Consider the following 22,544-nt stretch of genomic DNA (forward strand, 5'->3'; position numbering starts at 1 on the left):
AGTGCACAATCTAAATGGTACATGTTAACTTATTCACACAAACTAATAAGTTTTGGTACTACAGAGGCCCCAAAATCAACATAGCTAATTTTTGACCTGATCCTAATTATACAAATAGTTCATATTTACAATCATCATTTTAACACCGTACGTACACACAAACAAATATACGTGACACCTTTAATCAGATGATCACAAGCCTCATATGATTAAGGTACAGAAGCACAAAAAAATGTTAAGTTTATATTTTTCTAATGATCTAATGAGTGTATTCAATTGACTTATTTTGAAGAATCAATTCACTATTCAGTGATTATATCGATCCAATGAAAGTCACTGGACTCGCAAATGAACTTTTTTTTTTATTTCTTAGAGGCTGGTTTGAGTTTTCCAGTCTGAATCTTCATGTAGATTGTTCCAGTGGGGGGAAAAAAGAAATGCTGCAGGTATGGATGGAAACAATAAAATTTCTCTTACAGTACGCACACAATAATTTGATTTGTGCTTCTTCGCTAAAAGAGCCCATCGTGTGTATCACGTTTGTTTCGGTCTCTTGGGGTGCTAAGTGAGTTGAGCGCCACGATGCGGTCGGAGGTCGCTCAGCTGTTGCCACAGCGCTAAGGAGACAGAAAAATGGCGGACATCGAGAAAATCAGTCTGGACTCCTTTCCCTGTCGAGTCAGCTGTTCGCGAAAAACGTTTCGGGGAAAGCTTTTCATTCTCCTCTGCATACTCATAGTGGACGCCGGAGACGCTACGACCCACTGGGTTGTCACCGAGGATGGAAAAATACAACAGCAAGTATGACAGCTCATTGAGCCTCTCTATTGCTAGCTCCAGATGCTATCTCTGTTAGCTTTACCAGTAACATATATATTCATTTAGTTTGTTCGGGTTTTAATCATGTAGTTTTGTTGGCTCACTTGAGCTATGTCAGATCTGTTTCCCCGCCGACAAAGCGTAGTAAAGCGCCGACTTGAGCTTACGCGAAGTAGAGTTGGTGAGGTCAAGATGACCAAAACATACCAGCTGTCAGCGTCCCAATATGCTGCCTTTTAAGTCATTGATTAATAAGCTTAACAGTTGCGATTTGTTTACGTGACAACTCATCGGGGAGTCTTGGATGGAGAGCATTGAAATTGTTTAGACGAGTGTTATTATTTTGCCTCAAGTTTGATATTTGGGTTCTTTCCCCGTACGAAACTTGTAGGTCGATTCACCTTTGAATCTCAAGCATCCGCATGACGTGGTAATTTTCATGAGACAAGAATCTCGTGTTAACTACCTCAAGAAACTGGAGGTGAGTGAGTTTTCCCGATATCTTTTCGTTGACAGCTAAGCTTGGTATACCTGGCAAGTGTTAAGTTTAGCCTGGGTTGTTAGTGGACGTTAGGAGTATAAGCTATTACTCAATCTGGATTTTTGAGCCAATTTCCAATCAGTGGGTTAAAAAAAAAATCTTACTTTATCTGTACCGTATTAATACTGTATGTTTAAGGGTAACTAATATAAGTAAAATTTGAATTCGTTTTAACTGTTAGAATACCTTGTTTGTGGTCTATTTGTTGTTTAATCCATAAATAAATTTAGTTTAAGCCATTGTCAGTTACGCTTTACTTTGCGCTTGGAGCGTCTCTTTGTTTGCAGGGGATTACTGTATTTATTTAAATTGAATACGATTATCTCTCTAACACCTGTGACTGTTCCTTTTTCTTAATTTTGAGCAGAAGCTGCTCGTGGCACAAAAAATTCACATTGAAGAAAATGAGGACAGGGATACAGGACTAGAGCAGCGACACTACAGAGAGGATGCAGATTGCATTATGGCCAAAGTACCTCTTGGTGACCTCGACCTGTATGATGGCACTTACGTCTCCTTAGAGAGTAAAGATATTCGGTAAGTCTTGCACTTCCTTTCCCAAAAAACATGTGAGATGTCATGAAATGCCATAAGCAAGGGCTATTTGGAAATGATTTCTTCTCTTCCTCCTTGAGTGACCTTTACTTTACTAATTTGCTTAACAATTGTCTTCATGTATTTAATGAATTGTACCTCTGCCCTCTTGTGCGTAGCCCCGAAGACTATGTGGATTTACTTTCGGCTCTGCCTCCCGATCTGGAAGAGCCAGACTGTGCAAGAGTGTTAGAACTACCTTATAGCATCCATGCGTTCCACCATCTCAGGGTGAGTATTATGGTCAGCTTATCATCAGAATATCATAATTTTTAAGTAGATGTGATGTAAAACCAACGTTGTACATAGTGATCGCTGCCGTCCAGTTTATGTATCTCTTGAAAGTTGTTTCATTTCTTTTAAATTAATTAAAAGAATAAGCTTGTGTTGGGGTTTGTAAAGGTATGTTAAATTTTTGGGTTAAACAATATACACAGGTGGGCGCAAATGCATGAAGAAAAGAGAAAATAGGAAAAAAAGGGAAAGCACACAATGCTTTTTAAACATACAATATAAATAAAATCTGAAAAAGATGCAATCGTCATATAATGTGACTAATTTCACCCATGAGATGTCTATTTTTGCACCCTCCTCTTGTATATTAATTAATATTCAAAAAGTCATTGGCCCTTAAAACTGTTTATAAACTTTTGCTGAAAAGTAGTGCACTGAAAATACACCTGATTTTGTAACATTATGAATAATTGTGATAAATGACAGTGATTCCAATATTGATCAAAATAATCAGATTCCTATTTTGGCCATAATCGTGCAGCTCTAATATTACTGTAGTTGTATGGCATTCTTTATTGTCGTACTGTTAAGGAACACGTATTCTGTGTTATGCAAGAAGGTCTTGTTATATGCACCTAACTATGAATGTGAGCAGACTTAACATGTCTGTATTCTTACTGGTATATTGCAGGGTGTGCAAGAGAGGGCAAATCTTACCTCCCCATTACTTTCCAAGGAGGACCCAATTTATAATGCTTTGTCACATAAACTGGGCCACAGTATAGACGTGGTAGGCCATCGCATCCATCAAGCATTACTGAGGGTAAGCGCTTGACATTTTGTTACAAGCACATAACGTGAAAAACTTCTGGCTCTTCGTATTAATGTGTTTGCAAGCTATCAAAAGGACTACCGTGTGAAGTATTAAAAGAAAGAAGCTCCAGAGGTCAGAACAGTATTCCAACACAAAAATGTAATCATGTCTGTCCGTATGTTCCAGAATACATCATCATGGGTGCTGTACAACATGGCTTCATTTTTTTGGCGTATGAAGAACGAGCCTCAAAGGGCAATGGACTGTGTGGTGCGCGCTCTGCACTTTTCCCTTAGGTATCGTCAGCCTCATCACAAGGATGCTTCAATTACTTGCTGGAGAGCAGCCACATATGTTCATATTCCCTCGCTTTTGTGTGTCGTTAGGCCTCACAAGGATATAGCCCTGGTTAATATGGCCAACATCCTGCACCGTGCTCATTTCTCAGCAGATGCTGCCGTTCTAGCCCACGCTGCCTTGGACCTGCCCTCTGACTTGTTTACCAGTCACTACACCTTGGGAAACATTTATGCTGTGAGTTAGAAATTGCCCACATTACTGCATTAGTGCCAGTTTTATCTAAAAACAGCAAGGTTCACTTTGTATTATTTACACCCCCAAAATATCGCACAAAACATTGAGTTTTCTTATTACGGTCAGTGGAATGATGAAATACAAGTCCGTTTTTATATAGTAAGAATTATTGTTCCCCGAAAACCAGCAATGTGCAATCTATAAATCTGTTTGTTCCGACATTCTCTGCCCTACCAGATGCTTGGGGAATACAACCACTCAGTGTTGTGTTATGAACAGGCATTACAGGCCCAGCCAGGCTTTGAGTTGGCCTTGAGGAGGAAGCATGCTGTGCTGTGCCAGCAAAAGCTTGAGCAGCGCCTAGAAGCCCAGCACAGGTATGAACTTGCACGTGTCCATTTTAGCAAATGTTAAACATAACTACTTAAGAAGTGCGTACTCTGATTGTTTTAAATTGCTTACATTTGATTGTCACTTTAGTAATATTTTACCTCTACATGGTGCTTTGTGTGTGTTTCATTCTGTTTTTTTGATTACCTGAAATGGTTTGTGACATAAATGTGTCTTGGGTGAAGACAATCTTTACGAACAGTAAACCACCAAAATGCTGCAAACATGACTATATTACTAAAACACTGCCCAACTTTCACCACAAGATTTAGAACAGATTTTTTGTCTTTTTCTTGATACAAATATGTGAAACTCAATAATGCAGTTAAGCGATGAGATTTTTTCTATATGATTGTATACGTAGCTGTAACTATGGTTCTGTATGTATAGGTCACTGCAGAGAACCCTGAACGAGCTCAAGGAATACCAAAAGCAGCATGACCACTACCTTCGCCAGCAGGAGGCACTGGATAAACACAAGCTGTTGCAGGAAGAGCAGATCCTGCACAACATTATCCATGAGACCCAAATGGCCAAAGAAGCTCAACTTGGTAAAATTGGAGGCGAATGTAATGCTATAAAGTGATGTAATAATATTAGAAAGCAAATTTACTTGCAAAATAACAACAGATCCAATAATTGTTTTAATCTAAGTCTGAAGTATTTTATTGGCACAGGGAACCATCAAATTTGCCGCCTGAGTCAACAGCAGCGCAGCCTTCACTGCCCGTTCGATCTGCCTGTGCGCTATCACCGTGGTGACCTGTTTGAACATGTCCATTTTGTCCAAGTAAGTGTTGTCAGTATTGACAATAGGGCTGCACAATATTGGAAAAACATGCCATATGTGATATTCAGTTTCTCTCAATGTGGCAGAATTTGGATATGTCCTGTCACTGATTGCATACAGATTTACAGTGTAGCTACACATACTCGTGGTTTGGCACCTGTAGATTGTTTTCAATATTTTTACAAACTTTTAAAACTCTGGGTATTCATGACCGCTTATTGACTGTATGTCCCCGCTTGTTCAAAAAAAGCTAAGGTTAAAAAAAAAAAAACTGGCGGCAAAATAGACAATCAAGTAAAGAACACTGACTGGTATTATTGGCCTTTCTGTCTTCGTAGTTTGGCGAAGAGATATCAGTGGCATCCAGTGTGGCACTTGTCTCAGATCAGAGTTCAAACCAGTCAACACGCAGCCCTCAGCTCCATCCTTCTGTGTCAGGTGACCAGGACCCTGTTGCTGCCCTCTGGAGCAGTCATCATGATGACACACAGGCAAGATGGATACAGTAATTACAGTTGATTGCTGTTTACAGCAAACTCTTTTCACACTTTAAATTGTGACATTGTGAAAAAGACATTTTACAGATAGTATGTATTTGTGTTATGGTAATTTTGGTTCACGTGCATTTTGTTAAGCAGAACAGATATTGGAACATTTTTTATTTATTTTTGTGTCGAAGATCTTTTATTGTGATAAATTCTGATACCTTTGAATAAAGTTCTATACCATTGAGAGTTGAAAGGTAATTGCACATTAAAAAAATGTACAGTAATTATAGTGCCACTTTTAGAAACAAAACACTCTTAGCTAATGCTAATCTGTTCATCCCCCAAAAAATGTAATGCAGGTATTCTTAGCCGTAACTTTGTGTTTTAGACAGTTTGGTTCAGTGCTTCAAAGTGGCTTTCGGTCATCACTCAGCTGAGCTGCCTTATTACAACCTTAGCTGCTCATCTTAATATTTAAATTAGTGTATCACCTGTTACAAGATAAAAGTGAGGCGTGCAAAACAACGTGTTCGCCGACAGATAATCAGGGATGCAGGGTTTGTTTAACTTCAGGGTTGGACCAACCCTCCAGAGACTCAATTATTTTTACTGTTTTTTTTTTTTTTTACAAGCCAAGTAAATTTTCACCAATTCACTCCTCTTGAATTTTTCAGTTGAAATTTGCCACTTTACATTAAGCTTGGTCTTGAGTTGTTCAGTAAAATTGATTTTACCTCATGAATTCATGTTTATTTTCTAGGATATGCAGAAGCTGTTGTGGCCTCAGAGGTCATACTGCATTAGTGAATACCCAAGTGTCCCTGCTGCACATTTGTTGCCAACTTACCACCTTTTGTCTGAAACCAAGAATCACAGGCAAGTACGCACATTCAAGATCTGCGTGTATTTTGTGGGTTGGTAATGCAACTAATTGTATTCTATCTATGCACATCCAGCTCAGTGGCATCTTTCCTTTATGGGACTCATAGTCCTCCTCAAACAGTGGCCCTGCCAGAGTGTGGTTCTCTCGCCCAAGTACATTCCCCTCCGTTGCCTTCTTCACTGGACTGGCTTCTGGAAGACAGGAAGCTTCCAGATCCCTATGCCTCCCAGGTGTCTGCTGATGTGTTTTTTTCTGTGTTTAATTCATAAATAAACTGTTAGATGCAACATTGTATCTTGCAGTTGTGTAAAAGAGAGCTGAAATATCATCATTGTGTGTGATTACAGATATTACAGCTCCGGAGTGGTGGTTGGACATTGGAACAAATTGGTTCCAGAATTGCTGAAATAATGAAATTAGTAAGCAAGTTCCCCTTAAAACACACAATACTTTGATATGCTAATCCTACAATGTGTACATTATCCTCATGCATATCTTTGTCAGGACAAATTGTACAGCTGGCAGATCTACAATGAAGCATCTCTATTCTGGCGGGCCCAAGGAAATGGCAGTCTTGCCCTGCAATGCCTGCGGCAAGTGTGGATGAAAACCCCACCATCCCACCGCCATTTGCCCCTCACAAATGCTGCAAATTTGATGCTACATTATGGATTGACCACCCAATCGCAAACACTGGTGGAGCAATCGCTGGCTTACAATGCAACTGAGGTAACTACACATGGGTTTGTCACTTTCTTGTAATATTGTAGTAGCAGCAAACCAAATTGGCAGCTGCCAACTAATCAGGAGTACATTGCCAGTGCATAACCTGAAACATGTTAACACTATTAATGTGTGTATTTACACTGTTAGAAATAGACATACTTGTGTTCAGTACCAAAACTACATTTTGGTATTTGAACACCTTCACTTTTCTTCCACCAGCCCCATGCACTCCTCAGCTTGGTGAGCTTGCAGTTGGCCCAGGGCAATGTGACAGGAGCTCTGGCCTTGTTTCGCCACACACTGATGACAGCTGTGTCCTCCTTGACTTCTTCCTCATCCTTTGCTGCCTGTCAACAGTGTCGTGCTAGCATACCTCTTTTGCGTTGTCTACAGTTTTATCCCTTCCTTTATAATCTTTCAAACCAACAACCCTGCTCACGTGAGTAACTTTGATACAAATGGTCTCGCCATTTGTATTTTTATTTTTTTTACACCTAATTTTGTAACTTATTGAAGCAGATAAGATCATCATATTATCATGTTACTAGACCATTGATCAGTCAGTGTTTTTTCTAATGGCTTTGACCCAATGTGTGTTGGTCCAGAGGGTTCTGCTTGCGGTGCTGAAGATGAACTTGCCATCCAGCTGGAGGAGTGGGGGGGCGATGAAGAAAAACAGCAGACTTCTTCCATTTCAGCCATCGAGGACTCTCTGCACTTTGAAAGTATGGATTTTATCTAGAGTCACTGTCAGTAACTATGGAAAATAGTGAGGATTCATCAAAGTAATATCTAAAATTCCAATAAGGCATCATCTTAATTGTTATTTGACATAATTGCAATTACGGAGGTTCAATACCACTTTTCTTTCCAGTAAAAGTACTCAAGTATTCACCAATACTAGTACTTCTGATACCTACAATTTCCCTCCCAAAACAATGACAGATTATGGCAAAAGGTCACAAAACCGCAGCCAATATGGTATCAGCCGTCGTCGCTATTACCAATACTTTGAAATAAAGCTGGTATCATCGGCACAGATCTTCTCCTGGTATCGGTACTTGTTCTTCCCTAATTGCAATCTCTGTTTCTCTGCTGCAGAGGTCATCTTGGACACAAATGGGTCTGGTGAGGCTGCGGGAAAACGGCAGGCTGCTCACTCTTCTTCAAGGACAACTCCCTCACTTGCAGATGGAGGGGGTGAAGGTGAGGAGGAGTGGCAGCTCAAAGAAGACCTGATGGGAGCTTTTGAGGGGGCTTTGGATGTCGGTGGCAAACGAGGTGACTTGCGAGGAATACGGGTGCTCAAGAATGACCGTGTGATGGGGCCCCGTGGTGGTGGAGGGCCCTGCTTTGGAAACTGTGAAGATGATGATGGTTCAGAATGGGTAATGAAAAACTGACCGTGTAGAATAAGCCGCGGTAATAAACCTATTATTTGGCCTTTTTGATTGTATCTTTGATGTTAATTATCAGATCACCTTTCAAGTAAAGAGAGTAAGAAAGGCAAAGGCGGATGGGTCTGAGAATGTGGCCATCTCTGATGATAGCCAGGGTGCAGAGCCAGCATCTGAAGGACATTCTATTCTGGAAATTAGCGGACCAACTATCCCATCAGCAGGTCCTCCAGGTACCATTGACTTAAGTCAGTGTGAATTGAGGACACGTATTGAAAGGTGCTGGACCCCTAAATCTACGTCTTCTTCTTTGGGCAGGCCGCCGGAGGGATTATACAAGCCTTGGGTGGCCAGGGCCAGAGGAGTGTCAGCGCACACGAAGGGTTGATCTCACCACTGCAGCTAGCACTTGGCTCGCCGTGTCTGCCAAGAACATCGAGTAAGCTTTTTCTCCCGTGAAATTTCCACGTTATCCAACAATGAAGGCAATGACCATGAGTTTGAAGGCATAAATGTCATAAGTGGATGAAATATGCCATGAATATAAAACAAGCAAATCACGTGTCTTCCTGTGCCACGTGACAGTGTATTCTTATGCTGCAGTGTAAATTACTTCATTGCACGCTGTTCATAACCTTGAACCGTAGTATGCTAGACCACTGTAAACCGAGGATCACCTATACATCTATGGTTTAGTGTTATGACAATGTTTTCAATGCTTCCTTCCCACAGCATCACAGAGCATATAGATTTTGCTACCCCACTCCAGGAGCCAGCTGTCGAGCCTTTATGCAATGCAAACCTCGCTGCCAGTATGCACACCCTTGACCACCTTGTAGGCATGGCTAATCGAGCCACCATCCACTACACAGGAGAGAGCCAACTCAGTGAGGTAGGCCAAAGAACAGGTCAAATGGAGAAAAAAAAAAAATCATCATCAAATACTCAAAGTATATTATCGTAACATAATTTTGATGGCCCTGACCTCAGGTCCTGCAAAACCTTGGTAAAGAAGAATTCTCTCCTCAGTCCTTTGAACAGGTGGGGACTCGAATTGCTAAAGTATTGGAGAAGGTAAGTCGGAATTTATATTGCGGTATATGCTGGTATAGTGTCAGTCAAAATTTGGATTTTGCGACAACTCTATAATATGATCATTATGGGCTTTTAAATCAAATGTTTTGCTGAGAATATGATCTTTTCTAGAACCAGACATCATGGGTATTATCCAGTATGGCTGCACTTTATTGGAGAGTGAAAGGTCAAGGGAAGAGAGCAATTGACTGCTTACGACAGGCCCTCAATTACGCACCCTATCACATGAAGGTAAGTAATCCCTCTTCCTTTAGCGTTCGTCAATGAGATATTTTCCCCTCCGATTTTTTTCAATGAGCGCATTCGTCCTTTGTGGTGGTGTGAAACGTCCTCTCTGCAGTATTGGATCAACTTGGAATTTATTTATAATGGCTCTGTATTCAGAAAGACAGTCAAAACAACTAATTGCCAAAAGCCATATTGTACCTAACTTTTGATGTTGCGATCTTGACTGTATTGTCAGTATCAAAATATTTTTCAATAAATATTTTGCATACCTACACATGTGCTTGTGCACACCCATCAAACATTCAAGCCACAACCTGCCTGAGAATGGCTGAGCATGTCAGATGACGATGACGTTGCACTGAAAAGAGGAGACAATTCAGGGGCCGTACAGAGTGTTTATTCATATTAATTTCTTTCTGGGTCAACTTTAGGGTAAAGAATCAGTGTCCAAGCTTGTCCAATTGTGTTGTTTTGTATGCAAAAATGGTGACACCAAGTGGACAAAAATGATAACTGCAACTCTCATGCACAAATTGGCTCTTGTACTCATGATCCACAGTATTTAAGACAATTTGCTGGCTTTCTTTTCAATCATGTTGTGGACCATATCAGCAACTTAATGTTAACATAAATCATAATAAAATGTGCGTGTATTTCCTGCTCAGTCAGTTTGAATTAATGTCTTGTTTTTATATAATACAGCAATGGGGATTTGGAAAAAAATATTTTTATAGTTCAATTATCAACTAGTAGAAGAAATAATTGACAGATCTATTGGTTATTAAAGTAATCTTAAGTCAACATCTCTAAAATTGAAAAATGCACAGCAAATCCATGTGATTAGGATCGGGCTAACACTCCTACTTAGAATACTGAGAATTCATTCTCTCTTGAAAGTAGTATTTCATCGCAGAGTAGCGGGAAAAAGAAATTTATTGAAAAAACATGGAATTCGAGTCAAAGTCCATTGCGCGGTATTCCAGTACTAACAAAGTACTTGCCCTGCAAAATGAAACTACACTCTTGTGATGTCCCTGTCACAGGTAGCATCCGTGTATTTCAAGTTGACATGCATTTGGTGTTTTCTAGTTCCTGATGTGTTTTTCCCCACTCTTAACCAGGATGTTCCCCTTATCAGCCTGGCCAACATCTTTCAGAATGCTCGACTGTGGGAGGATGCTCTTACAGTTGCTCGTATGGCTGTTGAAATTACTCCACACTTTGTAGTTAACCACTTCACTCTTGCCAATGTCTACATTGCTATGGTAAATCAATCATTATTTTCACCCCACTTGGATCAATGAAGTGGATGAGCCCGTATGGACACATTCTTTCTGTTTTTTGTTTTATGACAGGAGGAGTTTGAAAAAGCAATGCACTGGTATGAGTCCACGTTGAAACTGCAGCCAGAGTTTGCCCCTGCCAAAGACCGCCTGAGAACCATTCAGTGTTACCTTCTTACCAAGAGAGAACGTCGTCATCCTTAATCAAAGTTGTCAGCATCCTACCCACAATAGATAAATAGCACATGTATGTTCTTGTTAGAGCCTGCAGTTAACTTGTGCAAAAGGAAAAACTTCCATTCAGCCTCTTGTAAGTTCTACAACAGCTACAGTATTCTAAACACTTACAGTAAGTGCACAGTTCTAACACTTTATGTTTGAAAATGTGGAAGGGAAGTCAAATTTGGCAAATATTGATTATGACCTTTTAATATGTATGCAAGAGTTGGCATTAAAAATAAAAGGGAAAACCTTAACAGTTCTCATACAATTACAAAATACAGCAATACCGAAATGTGTGCACCATGTGGCCAGGAGACAGTGCTGTGTTTTAAATTTATTTTAATGATAAGTTTTAATTGAAAGGGTTACAACAATGTATTATGTCCATCAAGCCATTGCTGAGATGGAATGTGGAATGTGCTTCAAATCTCAGTAGTCAGATAGTTTTCAACAATATATGCCCTCATTGTTTCCGCTCATGAAATGGACGGTAATTTTCGCACTTTTGTCATCATTCCTATTTATAAGGGACCTAAAAAATTATTTGCTCAAAGCTAATTTAATGAAAAAGTTAAAAAAAATTAATTATGCTGCGTTTGCTTTTAAAGGTAATCAGACAAAAGAAAAAAATGGATTTCCTTCTGGCCATAGAAGGTGGAATCTGTATTAAATGTACAATATTAAAGGCAGTATGTGGATTTCAACTGATGTTTTGTGGTGTTTTTGCGTCATTTATTTCTCTTTGGGAAATAAAAAGCACATAAACACCCCGGTTGACAGCTTACCTCCCTATATCCGAACGCCTGCTTGTATGCGTCGAACTGACCACATGGTGGCACCGTCAGACTTTTTGAAGAAACCGCTGTTTGATTTAAAACCATTTAAACCCAGTTATATTTTGAAATGTTTGCACTTGCCGCCTGTGGTCTTGCATTAAACAAACCCGTCGCTGTTATTACAAGGTCACCTTATACGGTACATGCTAATTGTCTTGAATAGTTTGGGTCTGTTACAGATTTTCATCGGATGCATGCCAATGATTTTACGTCACTGAAACCTGCTGAGGATCTACTTCAGTGTCCAAGATGCTTCAAAAATAACTCAAGGTTCTGGTGCTACATTTAGAACATTTTCAAGGATGCATCTTGAAAATTGTGCTTGCTGTGCACAGAGACAAGGACAATTGGCATATTATTCCATATTGTAAAATGCTGTAATATCAAGACTTTTTAAACAAGAACCCTTATTGATTGGATGACCTTGATTAAATCATAGTACCTAAATTCAGTTTGAACAGAACATGTAAGTTCAATCTGTCTTCAATTTATTTCAACATAGTTTATACTTGAGTTTAGGTGCAACACGAGCTTAACATTTTCATACAATTACTCGCTCTTGTTTTCTGTTAGCATATTTGTACTTAGTCAAGACCTCTTTTTGTCCTGGTCTATGGCCATGACTTAGTATCTAAAGTTCAGTAATGAAGGTTATCAATTGGCATTCTATCATCAGGAGACACACTTTTGTGTCATCTGTCTACCTGTGGAAGCTGATGCTGCACCCCTGATGCCGCACCCTTAGGGCATGAATTCAATTGTATGTATTCTGAAAGAGCATATATCTATACCTACAAAGAAACAATCTCTGCTGGGGGATTTAAACTAGTCAAAAAGTGCCACAGAGGCCAATCAGGTTGTGGAGTCTGTTTAATAAAAATCTGTTACTATATTGGCCTCTTGGGCTGCCAGGTTATCAGCTATCACACAACTCACAGTCTGGTCTGCTATTAGAGGGCCATTATGATTGTGAAACCATATAATTGTCTCATCATATTACATACTATACATAAATAATTGATGGGTGAATGGTCTTGAAATGTGACCTCAGTGAAACTATTTGTTTTGAAGGGGTTAGGTAACACAAATTTTTGCATCCTCCCAAAGTTATTAAACGTGAAGACAATTTTGGCTACAAGTGTTGGGAAGTAACATGAAATAGTACACCTGCTTTAACAGTCCATCTACCTGGTGTCTCTAATTTAGCATAATCACTTGCACATTAATCAAATCAGATGCTACATTTTGCGTCATAATAAAATTCTGACATGCTTCACATTACAATTCCCATGATAGACATACCGAATTACGATTGGCTGATTTGCTTATTTTAATTCAGCATGATTATTTGTGACGTAACAGTCGTATCCTCAACCTGACCATTCCTGTTAGGCATTGTAGGTTCTTATAGCAATAAAACCAAGACGCAATTGGCAGCAAATTATCAATCTAATGCTTTGGGTTGAATGAAAGAATTCATTCACAGACACAAGTGCAACTACATAGCACAAGTGTGAACCATTTTTCTTTCATGCTACATCTCTCCACCCCCACACACTTAAATCACAAGACCTAAAAATGGCACAAGCACAGTGCAGTCTGCTATTTTTAGAACCCAGTAAAAGAACAGGATGGTTGCAGAGAGGCTGAAGCATATGCACACTGGGCTATAAATACAAACGCGATGCATGCAGGTTTATTTACCCCCACCCTCTGAACAGACTCCTGCATTGCTAATGTGCATTATTTATTGTTAGCCCCTTGGTCTATTCCTGTCCAACATAACTCTGTGCCAGCTCTGCAAGGAAATGTTTCTGAATGAATAATTGAACGGAGTTGTATTTTTGACCAGCCCTATCTTAGATGCAGTATATAAATAGCCCATGTGCATCAAAGCATGCATAGATTTGTTAGGGACGTTGAGCCCAGCAGTAGGAGCCTTGTTATGTAACAGGCATGTGACTTGGCACACCACAGCGCCACTGCATTGAATGAGCGTGTGAGACTCTGAACCCATTGAGTGTTTTCAGACTGGTAGTATATTCACTGCTGGAGTAACTCAGGCAGGTAGCTTGCTTACTGCATTTGTGAGACAAATGTGCACTCTCACAAGAATTTAGCAGGCTATTAACATACAAGCAGCATCCCTTGCACACGTTGTCCATGGACTCTAAAATTATTTCATTTTTGACATGAAAGTGTACATTTTTAAAAGAGAGAGCCTGTTATGATCCCCTCATTCATTGTTCAAGTCATTGGCAAACTCCTGTCCAAAGTTTGGCATTTCTTCCAACACTAAACTTTTGATGATCATTGTGTTCCAATGCATCGTCTCACATCTGAGCTTGTATTTTTAGCACAGCACTGCCTAGTATAGTAACGGATGTTGCTGCAAGGTATTACATAATTCAGTGATAGTGACTTTTTATAGTTGCTGCAGAAAAACAGCGCAGGACCTGATTTGAGCCGAACATGACACGAGTGCATTGCTTCATTCACTAAAACATTACATAATATAACCAGGAGGAGAAACTTCCACAGTATAAGTAAGAAGAACTTTAAGAGGATCAAAATGATTGGATTTGCTTGTTTGAGTACTTTATCTACAGTATTGATCGTGTGTACTATTTCATTTTTAGTATGAAAAATAACGTAATGCCATGAATTAAAAAAAAAAAAACAATCAAGTGAAATGTAAGTAAGTAAATATGTTTTTGAAAAAGCTGAATCTTATATCACATTATGTGGATGAACAGGCAGACGACACCCGTAACTCTCGTCGCCAGGCAATCACAGGGCACATTGAGCCCAAGCATTCACACTCACACATTTTCAGTCACAGAGTGGGAATCACGCTACACTGGCTGGCTCTCACCTTACTAAAACCAACAAGTGAAATGTGCCGTGGTTGTTTGCGTTTGTGACTTGAATGGTCCTTTTATGGGCCGACAAAAGTTGCAAAGGTGACCAGACGCAGTATTGACTTCAGCACCACGGATAGTTCCACTTCAACGTTGTTGTATATGCAACTGCCGCTTCTTTCTTTCTTTCTTTCTTTCTTTCTTTCTTTCTTTCTTTCTTTCTTTCTTTCTTTCTTTCTTTCTTTCTTTCTTTCTTTCTTTCTTTCTTTCTTTCAGCACTTAGTGAAAGTAATTGCATGTTTTGTGTTTTTCTATTTCGCCACAAAGGCTGGAAGCCGCCGGATGCGCTGTTGGATCGTCATTTTACCCGATCATCTTTGTGCATTCAGCGCTATTGACCATTCACCATGCACCAGCCCTGTGTACAGTAGTAGGCCACCTTGAGCAGAGAAAGCCGCAGCGGCAGGCATGTTGAGGATGGGAGTTAAAAATAGCATCATCAGTCGGCCAAGCGGTGCTCCGTTACTACGCGTTTCAGCATTCTGCCCTGTGCAGGGGGAGGCAGGGGGATGGGGTTGAGGTGGAGTGGTCCGCAGCCCTCCACCTCTTTCGGTAGTTCTGCATCATCACACGTGGAGGGGGTCAACACCTGGAGCCTGTGCGTGGCTCTGCTGGAGGGGGAAACCCAACCTGAAGGCTTTAGTATTTGTCCTCATGATCACCAGCTGAGGCGCATGTTGCAAACATTTTACGTTATCGCTGTGGAGCTTCCAATCACGAGGCAAGCCTGAGGTGTGCGCAAATAATAAAATGGTCTTTCCATTGTGACGGCAGAGAAGGAGGGGATTTCATTTTATTCACGGCATCTCGCTCCTTTAAAAAAAAAAAAAAAAATCACGCATGTTTATTTGGTGCACTTTTTTTCCTCTCTTTCTTTTTTTTTTATTTTGGGATCCACAATGGCCCCAGAAGCTGTGCATGGATGCTCCTGCGTCCATCTTCAAAGCGGGAGATTCTCCACCTGACGTCAACACTGACGCAGCCATCAAGAGAAGGAAGTCACTTTTTTTTGTTGACATTTTGTTCAATAGATACAATTGTGTTGGATGTCATTTGTAGAGATTAGAGTGATTTATGATTACTTTGCTTTGTTTTCTTTAGAGGCAAATTGTACATTGGCCATGCCTGCATTTTCAATCTGCAGAAGATGCGTATGCATTTCCACCCAGTGTGTTGAGGAGACGCCTCTGTGCACGCGCAATAACCATGCACGAGAGAGAGGGTGGGATGGGGGTTGAGGAGGGTAAATGGGCGGGGGGTGATGAAGGCTGCACACACGAAATTCCTCCAAGGAACCTCTGTGAGCTTTTCTTTTTTTCCCTCTTTTTTTTCATCACGCGCGTGCTAAAAATAGAAACAGGGTTGGATCGTGATCCAGAAATAGATAGGGGGCATCACTCCTATAAAAGGCACACCATTCAAGAGTACAGTGTGTGCACAGTAGGAAGAACCGAAAAGCACGAGCACATTTTAAAGCAGAGAACAGTTTTATTTGGTCTTTTATTTTCCTGCATGGTGACACTCCTCAAGCTTGCGTGGTGAGTATTGTGGAACCTTTGTCTTCTATCTTGCGTCTTCCTGTTTTGCATCATTTATGTCATTTTCAGTTTTGGTTCATGCCATTGCTCTTTGTAGCTGAGAAGTAAATGTTATTGTTTGGGGGATCTTTTTCCACAAAGGGAATCACCCTATTAGGAATACTACGAGTAGATGTGGTGATGATTGCATGCATTGGCAATAGGGTGTTTGCTATTAGCTCTTTAATGGAAATATGAGCTATTAAGATCGGGTATTACAGCTTTAAATATATATGCTTTTGTGTTACGAGTGGGGAGCTGTCCTCTCATTGTGGTGCTGAAGTGCTCTTTTCCACAATGTCCGTATACACCACTCCGGGGATTACAAATACATTCAGTGCACTTTCATTTTTCACCAAACACATTTAGGGTGTATTTGTTTTGATAGATTTGTCTTTTTTTCTAATTCAAATGTGATGACAAAGACCCCTCCGATTTATGATGGTGTTTTAGGTAAAACTGAAATGAAATAATCAAATAAAAATCTGCTCACCGCCTCAAATAGACCTCGATAGTGACATTTGAGTCCTTATTTGCAGTTTTTTGTCCCTTTGTGCGCGTCGAGGCTTGAGTCGTGACTGCTGAAAGTGAGCACGCCGTGTGCTGCGTCAGTGGCGTCTGGCTCTGTTGAGCTCGAGACAGATGGGGGGGGGGGGGTGTAGTGGTGGGGCGGGTTGGATCGTGACCGGCTGAAAGACTCGTCCACGCATGAAAAACGCTTGGACGACTCCCGTGGAAACCGAGACAGAGGGTGGGGTCACTTTTTGCTCTAGGTGTTGAAGTAAAATATATACACAGTTAATATTTATATACACACAGAAAATTTGGACAATGGGTCAAGCGTTTCTGCACAATAGTAAAACAATACAAATGGTAAAAATAATAAAAAACCATCCAACCACACAACCTATTATAAAAACAACATGGTTACTCATAAGTATACAATTCATGTGTATCAGGTATTTAATAGCATCTGCTAATAGGTGCTCTTTTCTGCAGCATTCCAATTGGTCGTTGACAATTGGTTCCGTCCAATGGAATCACAGGAAAACCTCAGCTGCGTGTGAAAGTCCACAACGCTTCTTTTTTTAATAACAACATTGCATGGCTGAAAAGCGGTGCTGATCCAGTGGGCTTCTCTCTCACACACACACATGCACACTCACATGCACGCACGCACGCACGCACACACTCACACGCACGCACACACACACACACGCACACACACACACACACACACACACACACACACACACACACACACACACACACACACACACACACACACACACACACACACACACACACACACACCCTTCAGAACCACAATGATAATAATGACGGTGATGACGAAGACCGGAGGAGTCGTGGACAAGAAGTGGATCTGGGAGTTGTCCTTTACGAATCTTTTTGCGGTCTGGGCTTGCTGTGCATATATGAAGATGGGAAGCCCTTACCCCAAAAAGCATTTGTGGAGGACGTGAACCTCGTTTTACAACACTGTTGTTTGGGCCTGGGGAGTAACGTGTCTGTCTGTTTTTCCCCTATCTAGCTGTCTGTCCCTTTGTGTCTTACACACACACACCACACACACACACACACACACACACACACACACACACACACACACGCACACGCACACACTCTCACACACACACACACACACACACACACTTGGTGCCCCCGGGTGTCTTGTGAAAACAATTAATAGTAACACCAACCATCATACACAAATTGGGGTATCGGCTCCAATGTTCCCCATGGACATAGCATACTAGTTATTGGTCTTAGTCCGAGTCACCTTTTATACTCTTTCCAGGACCAAAATAGTGTGGGTATTTTCCTAACTATAGAAGTCAGCAGAACCTTTCAGGGATATTGTAGTGCAGCGTATATGAATAATTTTATGTGCATGTGTAATGCTTGTCAGGTGAATGTGCACGATGTATCAAATCCTGCAAATTCTATGTTTGTGCTATGGTGTAATTTGATAGAAGAGCAGATGTAGGACAGGTGGTCTATTTTGAAAAATGTAACTGTAAATAAACATCACCGTAATTACACTTTGTTCATCAATTCCACTCAATCAATTGTACACCACTCACCAACTAGTAAAGAAATGATTTCCATTATTTGTGTACATTACAGTGACATTGATCCAGAAGTGTTGATATTATTGTTTAATTTATTAAATGATTGGGAATTTGGGATAGAAAAACACTCATCTGTGTCTTCTTGATCCAGTCATCTTTAAATTAATCTGAATAACTCCAGATTTGATGTCAAGCCTTTTAACTAATCACAAGGATATGTCCAGCACTGTAGTGTGATATTATTCCCACCTCTAAATTTCAGTTGGTCAATAGTTTTTTGTTAATGACTTATGCATTATTAAATCTATATAAGCTGTGCATAATTGGTTTCTCTTTATTCACGCACAAATATTTTATGTACATTTTACTGTTTGTCAAACAGGTTCGCACAGTTTTGGAGATGACGACTCATGCAGCTCAAATCACGGAAGCACAAAATGGGAATGCTGCAAAAACAAACGTAAGGGCCAAACCCGTCTTCCTAAATGTATACGATACAGAACTTTATGTTTGCTAAATATTAAATATAAATTATCCTTTCTAGACAGTGCAAAAAGCTCATCTAGCTCTTTTCAAAAGAATGTCTTTTTTTTAGACAAATCACTATTTAAAAACGTCTTTTGTTTAGCTGTATTATTTTAATGTACGCACACAGAGCATATGATTTTATGTTGTTTGTCTCACTTCTGAAATAGACATAATTTAACTGCTCGAAATATTTTCAACATTTAGCCCTATTTGAGTCTCATTTGTATGTTTGGCAAAGGAATTTACGTTGCAGAATAATTGTCCGTGAATACTTTTTGTGCATCCCTCACTGATAAGATTTGTTTTTAATGTGACTCCCAAGGTCACACATATTAAAGGATGCAGTGCAGGTTTGACACAAAGGCTCTCATCTATAATTTCTTGACATTGCGTCCATATATAAGAAATTTGAGGTTTATGCTGTGAACTGTCAATATTTTTGCCCTTGTTGGACAGGTTCCCGTGAAGTAGCGGAAATAGGGAAAGGAGTGATGCACAAACATTCAGAAGTTCCCCTGCTGGAATAGAAACACAGTATGGTAAGTACTACAGTGGAGATGAGAAATACCATAGATATTTTGTAGGAAGAAACATTGTATATTTATTTGTACTTATACTGTATCTTTACATTTACATTATATTATGAAGTTTTACTAAGTATATGTTTTGTGTGTGCAGTGTGCATTTGTAATTTATGTTGCAAGTCTGAATTCTTGTTTTGATACTTTTTTTGTCATGGCCATGTTGCTGATGTGTAAAATGATAATTATTCATAATTCTACATATGGCACCCTTGCTTGGCAGGCATGCGTAAAACTGGAGCACAAAACACATTTCATAAGAGGAAAAAAAAAATTACTGGCAGTCTGTCCAGGCTATGTGAATTTTCAGTGTAGTGCAAGGTTATAAAATCCATGAGTGTTTTTGTCCAGTTTTGAACTGCCTTAAATTGTGCTGAATTAATTTCGTTTTTTTGGTTTTTTTTGTTCAATATCTATAGTTTGGAGCTATCCTTTAAGTTTAATTCAATGTATTTTTGCTAAAGCAAGTCCACACCTTGGAATGTCTTTCTATACGTATGATGATTTTGGATAATCTAAGTAAAAAACAAGATTACCATTATGCATCAAACATGTAATAGAAATAAAATGATTTCTAAAAGCCTTTATACATTGTGTGTCGTTTTATTTTTTTTATTTTTTTAAGACAAATGTATTGTTTCAAGATGAGTGTTATTCAGCTGTATTAACATAATGCAGAGGTGCCCATGCAGTAACAAAATTAAACCAAAACCCTTTGAAATCTTATTTAAAAAAATAAAGAAGCAAGTCAAACAAATAAACCGAAAACTTGACTGTGCTGAATTTCTCAATGTTACAGCTTTACCCATCTGGGACAAATAAAGGAATAGTTGATCTTATCTTTTGGTTAATTGATACATCTTTTAGGAATTTACACCTTGTGTTGTTTTGTTAAAGTCACAGGGCAATCCAAGATGACTTCATCAGTCACACTCACTCACTCACTCACTCACATGAGAGATGAGGACCACTCCTCTCGTGTGTGCCTACAAGCACCGACGGTTATAATCAGCATCTGCTCTGTTTCTGGGTGAGATGGTGCTTTAATCTAACTTTCATTCAGGTTTCCTTTGAAAGCTCAGAGGCAAACAGTTTAGACTCCTGTTTACCATTGCTGCATTTCTATTTTTAGTAGCAATGCTCTTATATAACGCTCTTGCACACATTATGGACCCATGCTGTCTGCTCTACTTGGCTGCATTGTGCATAGCGTACATTGGTGTACTGTAGTCATTTCTACGGATTTTAGAAAATACCAAGTGTCGGTAAATAAAGCCCACCCCCCATCAAACTCACAAGAACAAAGCATTGTATGAAAACCCCATATTACATTTTTGCAGATCTTTGCATATTAGTCTGTTTTGTATCCTTGAAAAGTAAAGTTTGCAGCTTAACCTTGTGGAAAAACACCCCCTCCTCAGTCACAGCCGTTGTTTTCACTTGACAGACTTACTTCATTATTTACACATCAAAAGAAAAATGCACGAAGTAATTTTCAATACAAAAAACATCAAAACAGATTGCTTGTTTGTTTATTTTAAACATACTACAGATTGTATCAGGTGAGCACAGTTGTCTTCTCACCATTTCCGTCGTCACCATTACACCATCATGGCTATCATTTACCATATTTACTTGATGTTCAAGCCTAGACATCAGTTTTAATAGCTACATTATATCATTTTGTTACCATTATTTGTCTTTTTTATTTGTCTTTTCAAATTGTGAGTATGAGCAACACGTATGATGTTGTTCTTTGACTTTTGTCTGAGTCCTTTTTATACCTATCCATAATTGTTTCTTTATACTTTTTGTCGGTTGAGATGTGTCTGTACTATACTTCAACCATTCCAAAATACATTCCATACCTTCAGTCCCTGGACAGAAACACACTTAACGGTAATTTTCAGAACTGTGCTGCTTCTGTTTTGTTTCCAATTAAAATACCAAAAAGACCATATCTTCCCTCTCTTTGTTAAAAAAGACTTTTTATGAAGCAGGTTGTTTCATGGTTTGAACAGGATGAGTGTTGTTTTCAGATCCACTAAGTCCAAGAACATTCATGCCCGTTTCTTAATAAATTATGGATTGCTGTGGTCATTTGATCAAACATTGTTTGTATAGCTCTTTTTTTTTTTTTTGCTGGCAGCACAACGTAAGTTAAACAGAGTAAAATAAATCCACAATAAAACAGTTTTTATAGTTCTATGGTTAAGAACATTTATTAACACACCAATGCTCTTAATTAATACAGTAATTCTGGATTTTTTTTTTTTAACCTTACTTGATTTATCTGGATTTCCAATATAGTTTGTTGGCAACTATGTTGTATTACACATAAAAATTGGTTCTCATACACTCTTTCAAATTCCAAATTTCCCCCCCTTAAATCTGTTTGAGTGGCCTCAGCAGGGGAAAAATGCATCATATTTTAACAACATTTTTTTCTGAGTTACACGATCTTATCTGCAATCATATAGGTTTTTGTCTGTCGGACGAGATGGGGCCTCACCCACGCGTGCAAATTGGTTCCTGTCACTCTTCAGCCATTGAAGTTCCATCCCTATGATTCTGTACTTTTATACTGTTCCATTTTTTTCCATTAAGATTTGTGGTTTATGGTGTCAAACGCTTTCTTGAGGTCAATAAACTATCTCATTGCAAACATTTGGGGCAGATTAGATAAAAACGATTTAATTCTTTGAAATGTTTGACAAGATAATATTAGTTGATTTTTCTTTCAACTTAATTTGAACGCATCTTTTTGCTTTTTGCCTTCAGATTTTTCAGAGAACACTGTTTCAAGATTTCTTTCTATATAAACTTGATCTGCACTACCCTCTTGTGGCTGTAACATCATCCCTGCCAGTTTGGGTGCTACACCGCACATATACAAGAAGGTGAATGTGGTGGAGGGGTGGCTCAATTTTTTTTAATGTATTTTGTGTGTTGTTGTATTAATGTAAAAAT

At 39.4% G+C, this 22,544-nt stretch overlaps 1 protein-coding gene and 1 long non-coding RNA gene across 2 annotated transcripts; both read left to right on the plus strand.

Moving 5' to 3' along the window:
• Window positions 1–431: 431 nt before the first annotated feature.
• Window positions 432–11,742, plus strand: ttc17 (tetratricopeptide repeat domain 17). Its single transcript, XM_088370975.1, has 26 exons — window positions 432–446; window positions 567–801; window positions 1,211–1,300; window positions 1,728–1,897; window positions 2,074–2,185; window positions 2,880–3,011; window positions 3,189–3,298; window positions 3,389–3,536; window positions 3,774–3,913; window positions 4,317–4,477; window positions 4,604–4,716; window positions 5,055–5,207; window positions 5,965–6,080; window positions 6,161–6,317; window positions 6,435–6,506; window positions 6,592–6,816; window positions 7,033–7,252; window positions 7,419–7,538; window positions 7,915–8,201; window positions 8,290–8,443; window positions 8,529–8,649; window positions 8,943–9,102; window positions 9,201–9,284; window positions 9,417–9,536; window positions 10,655–10,798; window positions 10,889–11,742. The coding sequence occupies exons 2-26, from the start codon at window positions 634–636 to the stop codon at window positions 11,018–11,020; spliced, it is 3,609 nt and encodes a 1,202-aa protein (XP_088227101.1). The 5' UTR covers window positions 432–446; window positions 567–633; the 3' UTR covers window positions 11,021–11,742.
• Window positions 11,743–16,052: 4,310 nt separating this feature from the next.
• Window positions 16,053–20,413, plus strand: LOC148400393 (uncharacterized). Its single transcript, XR_015857781.1, has 3 exons — window positions 16,053–16,333; window positions 18,848–18,925; window positions 19,450–20,413. It is a non-coding gene; the product is annotated as an uncharacterized LOC148400393 (long non-coding RNA).
• Window positions 20,414–22,544: the final 2,131 nt, after the last annotated feature.

The sequence above is a fragment of the Syngnathus floridae genome, chromosome 3, assembly GCF_059516105.1.
Source record: "Syngnathus floridae isolate MCC-2025c chromosome 3, RoL_Sflo_1.0, whole genome shotgun sequence".
Classification (NCBI taxonomy): Eukaryota; Metazoa; Chordata; class Actinopteri; order Syngnathiformes; family Syngnathidae; genus Syngnathus; species Syngnathus floridae.

Bases quoted from the DNA above. Each gene is read 5' to 3' on its own strand.
- ttc17 (XM_088370975.1), top strand. From the start codon at position 634: ATGGCGGACATCGAGAAAATCAGTCTGGACTCCTTTCCCTGTCGAGTC. The intron at 6,318-6,434 runs GTGTCTGCTGAT...GTGTGATTACAG, and splicing joins CAGATCCCTATGCCTCCCAG to ATATTACAGCTCCGGAGTGG. The intron at 7,539-7,914 runs GTATGGATTTTA...TCTCTGCTGCAG, and splicing joins GGACTCTCTGCACTTTGAAA to AGGTCATCTTGGACACAAAT.